The sequence below is a fragment of the Liolophura sinensis genome, chromosome 1 (genome assembly GCF_032854445.1).
Source record: "Liolophura sinensis isolate JHLJ2023 chromosome 1, CUHK_Ljap_v2, whole genome shotgun sequence".
In the NCBI taxonomy this organism is placed as follows: Eukaryota; Metazoa; Mollusca; class Polyplacophora; order Chitonida; family Chitonidae; genus Liolophura; species Liolophura sinensis.
This window is the reverse complement of record NC_088295.1, coordinates 11,498,063-11,507,327: the sequence shown is the minus strand read 5'-3', so window position 1 is coordinate 11,507,327 and position 9,265 is coordinate 11,498,063. Positions and strand designations below refer to the sequence as shown.

The following is a 9,265-nucleotide window of genomic DNA, read 5'->3' as shown; positions in this document are numbered from 1 at the left end:
TTACTTATTTATTTGCTTTTTTGTCCTTTTTATTCATTTTTAACCGGATATTAAAGTAAAAATTAATACATAATGGACGGATTTGGAAGCCATGTATCACTATATATGAGATATATTACTATCTCATACATTTTTCACACTGAAATTTGCTCTAATGTATATAGCGTTCCATTGTTGACTTTACGTAACATGTACAGGAAAATATCGTCATACTCATAACTGCCTGACACTTTTGGCAGCGAGTAAAAGAGGGGACATTTTGACGTCATACGGTGTAAATGGGAGACATTTTTAAGATAAGATATATTCGGTAAATTGGACGTGGTCGATCAACTGCAAACTATTTTATAGAGTTTATTGTTTACAGAGTAGCATTTCTATATAGGAACCCTAGAGATAATTATAGATAACAAAAATCTGCTATCAGAGCGGAATTCGCGTATTCAAAAAACAAATTCGGCATCAATTTACATGAGCACTCCTCCAATTTACTCGGGAAAGGTTAAGTAAATTTCGCTATGCTGTTGACGCCTAATATAATATGAACGCCTAACGAGAAGGCATACACAACGGCATATGCAGAACGCTTATCCAAGTGGGCAATCAGCCGAAAGATAATGCCTGGTGTTTCAGGCCATTTTGATCCATGTACAGCTGTGGTTTGTCACCCACCCCGAGTGCGTAAATCTATTACTGATTATCTATATTTCATATAAAAACACATTAACGAACACAATGGATTTACACACAATGAACAGACTCTGGCAGACGACAATTAATGACGTGCAATGAGCTCGGCAGACGATTCCTGACAGGGGCATTCCGTAGACTGGATGTTACATCATTTAAGACTGCACTTACATTGAGCACTATGTGCATGTTACATCATTTAAGACTGGACTTACATTGAGCACTATATATGTGCATGTTACATCATTTAAGACTGGACTTACATTGAGCACTATATATGTGCATGTTACATCATTTAAGACTGCACTTACATTGAGCACTATATATGTGCATGTTACATCATTTAAGACTGGACTTACATTGAGCACTATATATGTGCATGTTAACTTAATACAATTACAACACATGCAGACACATGCCAGTCACCATTTTCATTCCATAAATTGTGTGTATGAACAGAAAATGTTATTTCCTATTGCTTATTCTCTAAAGGGTAATTATAATCTAAACGATGATAGTTGTATAATTTGGTTTCCAAAGAATAAAATTACATACCTGTCAGCTGCGCAGTAGAGATGACACAAGTGGTGAACACTATGACGGCTTCATATCACACGTACACATAAGTAGGGCCATAACTAGTCTGTTGTACAAGTTGTATAAGCACTGGATATATTTAACATGAAGAACATACACGAAAATGTGTTATATACCATTGCTAGAGGTAACTTTAACACATTGAACAATGTTACGTAAAGAAACTGTAAAAACTATCTTTATCATCAACCGTGTATTTTTAATCTCAGAGAGTGAAGGCTTTGCTATTTTTAACTAGTTCTTTCATATAACCTATCCTGTTGGAATCGTTAACTGCGCATTTCACCGCACAGAGAGGAAACTGTGCTTTTTTGGACAAAGCGTTTGCTTTAGTATAACTGACGTTGTTGGTTTAAACACAGCGGATTCAGAATTAGCCCTGCCTTTACCTTAACCTATAGGTCTACTTCTATGAAGGTTTATGTACTAGCTATACACTATTATTGCGGACTGCTCGTCCAGTTTACATGCATGGACGGACCTTCCAGTCCACTGCTCGCGTGTTCACATTTCCGTTTCCGTTTTTGGTTTGACTTCGACCGTCTTCACCTTGGTTTTGTCGTCTCCCAGATCGAGGTCTTCAACCACGGTTTCCGATCTGCCGAATGTCTCCGCCTCAGCGCCAGTAGGGGCTACAGCGTTTGCCGGCTGTACCTGGATATGAGTGGCATTTGGCCCCGCGACCGTAGCTCCATCATCGCCCTCGTCACTGTCATCTTTCTCCAGCTGCTGTTCTTTCTTCATCAATGCTTCCTTCAGGCCGGAACACGGAATAATGGCAAAGAAACCGTGACGGAATTGCTTGTTGGTGGCCACATAGATAATGGGATTCCAGATAATGGCCGACTTGGCCAGTACAGCTGGTAGGACCCCGGCAAGTACGGAAATGTCATCCGGGTTGCCGAACGCCGCCCACAGAGAAACAACGGCGTATGGACTCCACGACAGCAAGAAGGCACCTGTTCAGAAGAGAGAAATATTTAGAGATGGAAGAAAGGAAAGAGTTAGCCTATGCATGCTGGTGGGATGCATTACGCATGCCCTATTCGTAGCTATATGCATGAAAATAAGTACTGTATATATGCGGTATAAGCAATCAAGGCACGGTGATAATGTGTGGATATAAGATGCAGAAGCAGGTTCATGGAAAGTCTAACTGGAGCTTTTCGGGGAAATGTACTTCGCAATTACTTACCTTGTAATACTGAAATGATGTTAATTTTTGAGTTTCGTATGAGTACACTATTTGATTAATAAAGGAAGGAAGGTAATCTGAAAGCTTTCAGCCCTTAAACTACACCGTAATTGACAAGGATCACAACACAAATAAATAGAAAAGCACATAATTATGTCCGCATTTGGCCCGGTCTGCTACAAAGAAACCCGTCGTGATATGAACGAAATTATGTTGAAAGGGACATTAAAAAACTACATTCAAAAAACTCATCTGTTAATTTCAACCGAAAGTCGGGGCCACTGTGGCTCAGTTGGTTAGTGCGCTAGCGCAGCGTCATGACCCAGGAGCCTCTCACCAATGCGGTCGCTGAGTTAAAGTCCAGCTCATGCTGGCTTCCTCTCTGGCCGTCACACCATAATGTTGGCCGCCGTCGAATAAGTAAAATATTCTTGAGTACGGCGTAAAACACCAATCAAATAAATAACTAAATAGATAAATAAGCCAACAGAAAATCTGTTTTCTGGGTGATGCTAGAATATATTCTGTTATTGCATCAGATTGTTCTGTTAATTAGAAAACACACATTCTATTAATTCAACACAAGATTCTATTAGATTAACAGGATTTGATTTTGAGCATGACAGAATATTATGTTATAACAACAGAATACATTTTAGCCTCACTCAAACACCAAACCTTCTGTTATAAATAGCAGATTATTTTTTTGAGTGTAACCACAGAAAAAAAGCAAGCAATTGTTATTAAAACGTCGACAAAATTTCCACACTTACAAACCATGAGACCAATGGTTTTTGCCATCTTCCTCTCGATCTTCAGATTTTTGCGTGCCACCCTGCTGTTCATATCCCAAACCCCACCACGGGACACAGAACGCACCTGAGGGTATAAACAATGCTGCTGCACAAATGATTTAACATTGAGAAGACTTTAGTTTAGATTCACTCAATATTCTAATGTTTTCTTTGATTTTGAAAGTATTCCTGTATGAATCCAGACCTTCTGTCTGTAGTGCACCAGTCATTGCACCTGTCGCATACAACGTCCGCGGACGGACTACAAGGGCAGTACAGGAGTCGCATGTAACGTCAATGATCGGACTACAAGGTCAGTACAGGAGTCACATACAAGGTAAAGGATCGGACTACAAGGTCAGTACAGGAGTCGCATACAACGTCCAGGATCGGACTACAAGGTCAGTACAGGAGTCGCATACAACTTCTACGATTGGGCTACAACGTCAGTACAGGAGTCACATACAAGGTCCACGATCGAACTACAAGGTCAATACAGGAGTCGCATACAACGTCCACGATCGGACTATAAGGTCAGTACAGGAGTCACACACAAGGTCCATGATCGGACTACAAGGTCAATACAGGAGTCGCATACAACGTCTACGACTGGACTACAACGTCAGTGCGGGAGTCACATACAAGGTCCACGATCGGACTACAAGGTCAATACAGGAGTCGCAGACAACGTCCACGATCGGACTACAAGGTCAGTACAGGAGTCACATACAAGGCCCATGATCGGACTACAAGGTCACAGCACAGATCTCATGAACCTGTAATGTTATTGAAGATGGGCATGTGTAATGGTGTGAAATGAGATTACTTGCTTGGTGACTAAACTTAAGGTGGATGCTCCAAAGATGATAATAGACCGCTTTATTATAACAAAGAAAGGCAAATAAGAATAAACGAATAGCAACAACGTAGAGGGTTATATACAGAAAGGTACCAATGATACAGACATTCATAACCAAAGGGGAGGTTGGGTGAGGTGTAACGCTAGACAAGGACTAAGTATTCCTCGGGTAAACTGGGGTAGCATGTGTACTTTCTTATACTTTTCTTCATATTTTACAATTCTCCGCCTTTTTTAATTGCATCGTTTTCTTTTGATTTTTACCCAGGCATGTATGCATGCAATCCCCTTGGTATACATGTGCGGAATACTTTATCCGTGTCTGACTTTCAAGTGAGGATGAAAATTATTCGTAAATCGCCTTATATTTAGGTGTTCTTTGTCCTTCTTTGTGTATACATACACCATGATTAGAAAAAAGTTCGAAACTGCAGTTTGAATACAACGATGTAGAAATTTGAGAAGGTTTCCTTTGTTTTTTCCTATAAATATATGTTTGCTGGTCTGATCAGCGTGTTTTATGCCGTACTCAGGAATATTTCACTCATACGACAGGGACCAGCAAAATGGTGGGAGAAAACTCTGCCCGAGAGAAACCCACGACAATCCTCCGGCTGCTGACAGACCATCCCTCGCACAACCAGAGAGAAAGCCGACATGAACTGGGCTTGAACTCATAGATATCGCATTGGCCTGTGCATTCTTGTTAACGATATATTCCTGCCCATGACTGCACAGCGCACGGAAATACAGAGAATTAAAAATATGGTTTGAATACTCTGAGTTTCCCAGTTATTTTCCTTACGTAAAACAGATCTATGATTATACCTCATAATAGCGAACATCTCATGCGAGTCCGCCTCCAGAGGCCACTAAAGGCCCCTGCGGACTGCTCTAATGAGTCCCAATTTGAGTATTTACACATTTAGCGTTGATGATACTCGCGTATTCGTTACTGATAATAGACAAGAGTAGAATATTAGAGCGCTTTGTGAGAGAACAATAGAATGAGATAAAGAGGGTGGCCGATGTCTGTCAATTATGAATAGTTGGGTTGAAGACTATTTATCTGTAATCTTAAAAGTAACCATTGTAACTAAGCTGTAACAAGACTTCTTACAGAAGTATCACCGGATATAATTAGAGTACTGACAACCTTTGGGGACACAAAATTGCTATCCATATGTCCGTAATTATTTTATTCATGTGCAACAACTTTTCCGGTCAAACGGCGTTTCTAAAACGTGCTGAGGTGAACAATTCGCCATCTTAACTTCCCTTAATTCCTCTGCGGTTTTGCGATTACTTCGTGACCAATTTATGTCAGAACTCAGATCAGAACGTGGTAGTTAACCGGAGTAATTTAGTATAATCTCCGATAACAGCACGTTAGTGTTCTCTGGTGATTTGTAATATCAAATTTTCGTATTAAAAAGAAACTTGCTTGTCTTCTTTTCACTGAGTAAACAAGAATCGCACATTTTACATTATGGAATACATCTATGAGTGTACTAATTGTGCAAAAATAGTTCCATTACCTAACGTTTCGCAGGAAGGTTACTTTTGTTTACTTTTCCACGTGTATCTCTAATCATACGCATGAATTAAACCAAAGATATTGCGATGACTATTACATACCTGTAAATCCCAAACACTGTCACAAAACTCGAACATGCAAAACTAACTTATGTACAGTGTACAGCGCAGGCCTCAATCTAAACGGCGAACGATCGTTCGGGTTACGAGTCACCTCACAGCATTATCTTTGGAACCACTGTCTGTTCAGAACCCTCATTATGCAACAAAGATGTGTATTTTAGCTTTTGGATTTCCCTGGGAAATATCTGTCACCAACCTCCCGTATAATCTAAACGAAGAATGTCACTCTAGGCGCACATTTCTCCTACTGTAGGGGAGTTACCGTTCTCTCGTTTTTAAATTAAACACATTAAACACAGAAAACATACTCAAAGTAAGGTTTCCGAAAACTAACACGATTTACTTTTATCCATTTTCTGTAGCGAGTCAGGCATGTTGGAAGCCAGACAGAATTTGTCGGATTTGTTGCCACATTATGTGGCGAGCCACGGGGTGAGATGCTTTCATCCAGCTTCCATAATATGGCATTAGGGCTTCGCACAACACTGACAAGGGGTATAAACTGGCTATATCATACTCCTTACAACGCACGTGCCGCTTTCTACATTCGAACCTTAAATCACTTTATATTAAAATAAAGTGCCAGTTTTATGATTGCTGGTATGCAAAATTCAGACGTGATATACGCATTGTTAGTTTCTTTTTAATACGAAGATATTTCTTGCCTGTAGTCTGAAAAAAAATCACGCCATCCACGAGAATCTCTAGGTTACACCAGAATGACTAAGAATGTTTTAGCTGCATCGTGACAAAAGTACGTGTGCTGTCGTCGCTTTAAACGCAGCTTCAGATCTTCTGCTGGTAATTTGGAAGTAAGGATGGCAGTGTGCTAAATTCTGTTACAGCTTTGTAAATGAATATCTCTGCATTTTGATGGATGTTTGTTATGCCATTCCACATGTAAACGTACTCGGTAATCACGCCTAATCTCCACAATATTTTCCCGTGAACTGCCCATACAAGTCCCTAACCACCCATAATGCTCTCCCCGCGAGCACCCAGTCAGTAAGAGCCACAATCAACACAATTAATCACGGGATACACTTAACAAGTCTGAAACTCTACCGCCACTTTACGGTCTTACTTATCGCCAGATGATGGAAGTTAAACTCAGTAAATATATGAAGCTAAACACCTCAAACATATCGGGATGATTTTTGAGAGATTGTACAAGAATTACAACTCTAACCTTTCCACAGTCTGTTCTGAACCGTTAACTATAGCCGGCTTTTGACAGACATAAACGCCATTGTCCCCTTTGACCACTGATGTATATACAAATACCATGATAAATCGTACTTGAAGACTTCTGGGCACTAAATCTGCGATAGCACCGACACTGAGAGCTTATCCAGACATGTTGACCAATATAGGACGAACTTGGGTTCCCTGTCCAGGTCAGAGTCCAGTCTGACCTGTTAGTTAACAGAGGTATTTTGTCCGAATAGCTGGCCAGCGCCACTGACATCACCACATGTATGCACCAAATGCTCTAACATACGGCAGATACTGCGAACGCTAGATTATGTCTAAAATAGATACTTTGCGATTTCAAAATGGAAGCAGCCTCTTTTGTTATACATATAGTAGCCGTAGGATGACACGAATGTCGTTTTTCTCCTGTTGGCATAAAATAAAAACTGCCATGCCGTCATTTTGCTAAAACTGTACTCAATGTGTTTAGGATGTGGAGGACTTACCGTCATGAAAACATGATAGTAGGAATAGACCATTGCAAGAATAGGCAGCAAAAACCCTAAGATGAAGATGGCAAGGGTATAGCTGATGTCCACGAGATCTTTACTTTGCCAGACCACGCTGCAAGAGGTGTGAGCAGCTTCCAGTCCGTACTCACTCCACCCCAACAACGGGAAAAGGGCCCAGAGAAAGGCGAAAAGCCAGCTTAGGGCAACGCAAAAGCCAGCAACACGATGGGTGATGTTTGCTGCCGACAGCGGTTTGGCTATCACAATGTATCGGTCAAGTGATATCCAGGTTAAATTGTAAATTGAAGCCATTCCTAAGAAATAAACTATGAAGGCCTCCCAGGTACAGCCGTTTTCTCCCCACAGCCATTTGTTGGCTAGGCTAGAGGTAGAGGCTAGAGGATTGCCCATACAAGACATGAGGAAGTCACTCACGGCCAGAGAGATTATGAACATGTTCGTTGGAGATCTCAACTGTTTGTGTTTATAGAACACAATAAGGACGATGCCATTTTCAAAAAATCCCAGGAATCCCACCACACATAGGAATGAGCCGACGAGATAGTGTCCTAGAGGCGGAAAGTAGGGCGCTTCATGATGGGTATGAGGGCTATGGGTCATAACTGAGCTCACATTGGACATAAGGTCGCTGCCATTAAGGAGAGGTGACATTTTGAGGGTTTCTTCGGCAATGTCTCTGATAATAAACAGTCAGAAAAAAGTTCCAACCGCCACAGCTATATCAGTGATCCTCGTGGTCAGTGTTGCTTTCTCTCTGGTGTCCCGTCTGGAAAGTGTGGTCGCTGGATAAACAAGTCCAATAACTGCCGCAGACGAACAATGCACATCTGAAATTAACAAGGTGAAAACAATCACCATTATTAGTACCGATTGTGCGTGACTTTACAGTGACAATAATCAAGCAAACACGAACATTTCTTACCGAAAGATCCAATTCCCGAAATTGTGACAGCATTATCTGATTGGAGCAGCGTCGATGATTTCAGTGAAAACATCAGAACTGATCAGCTCAAGGGCCATTACGGCTTCTTGTTTCAGGTTACCACATCTGCCTTCAGATGTATATGCCTGCATGTTGATTTTTATCAAGTACAATATGAACCTGTAAGAATGGAAAGGAAGTCAGAATATTGGAGAATGTACCTACAACGTGGAGGCCTTTTCGACTCCGATGGTGTAATCAGATGTTCATTAGAATGCCAATTATCACGAGCAGCTAACTCTCCACAGGTCAAATTATCAGAGACTGCAGCTTTGGTAATTTTCTGTTACAGTCAATGGATAATTGATGTGTACCATTTTGGTACTATTCAACACCAGAGCCAATGTCTGGTGAGGCTCAGTACAAGTCAATATATACCGCAATGGGGTTCATATCAAACGATACCCTATGGAGAGATGTTATACCATCTCTCATTATTCTTCTGTATTTGAATGGTGACCATTCCACAAACTACAGCCACGCAAGTTATGTCGTCAGTTATTAACTACGGCATCGCCACTCCTGATTTACCCGTCGGCTTGCAAGACGTCTCTGCCTTTTCGGATTATTTTAATATGTAAACTAGCTCGTGATCACTTCAAATTTCGGCGTCATCAGTCTTTTTATAGTCCAAGATATAACATGACAACTGTACTAGTAACATGTAAGCAAAGCTCTCCGTTCTAGCCGTATACCAGATCAAATGGATAGGATTACATTGTTAATCTGATTTTTAATTTTGGGCTGGAGACGATCTAGCTA

At 40.8% G+C, this 9,265-nt stretch overlaps 1 protein-coding gene across 1 annotated transcript; it reads right to left on the bottom strand.

Annotated features, from left to right (window-relative positions):
- Positions 1–1,791: 1,791 nt before the first annotated feature.
- Positions 1,792–7,527, bottom strand: LOC135462927 (visual pigment-like receptor peropsin). Its single transcript, XM_064740279.1, has 3 exons — positions 7,495–7,527; positions 3,256–3,361; positions 1,792–2,246 (listed from the first exon to the last, which is right to left on the bottom strand). Exons 1-3 carry the CDS (start codon positions 7,525–7,527, stop codon positions 1,792–1,794), a joined length of 594 nt encoding a protein of 197 aa, XP_064596349.1.
- Positions 7,528–9,265: the final 1,738 nt, after the last annotated feature.

Bases quoted from the DNA above. Each gene is read 5' to 3' on its own strand.
- LOC135462927 (XM_064740279.1), bottom strand. From the start codon at position 7,527: ATGGTCTATTCCTACTATCATGTTTTCATGACG. The intron at 3,362-7,494 runs GTAAGTCCTCCA...TTATACCCTCAG, and splicing joins ACTATCATGTTTTCATGACG to GTGCGTTCTGTGTCCCGTGG. The intron at 2,247-3,255 runs GTAAGTGTGGAA...TCTTCTGAACAG, and splicing joins AACCATTGGTCTCATGGTTT to GTGCCTTCTTGCTGTCGTGG.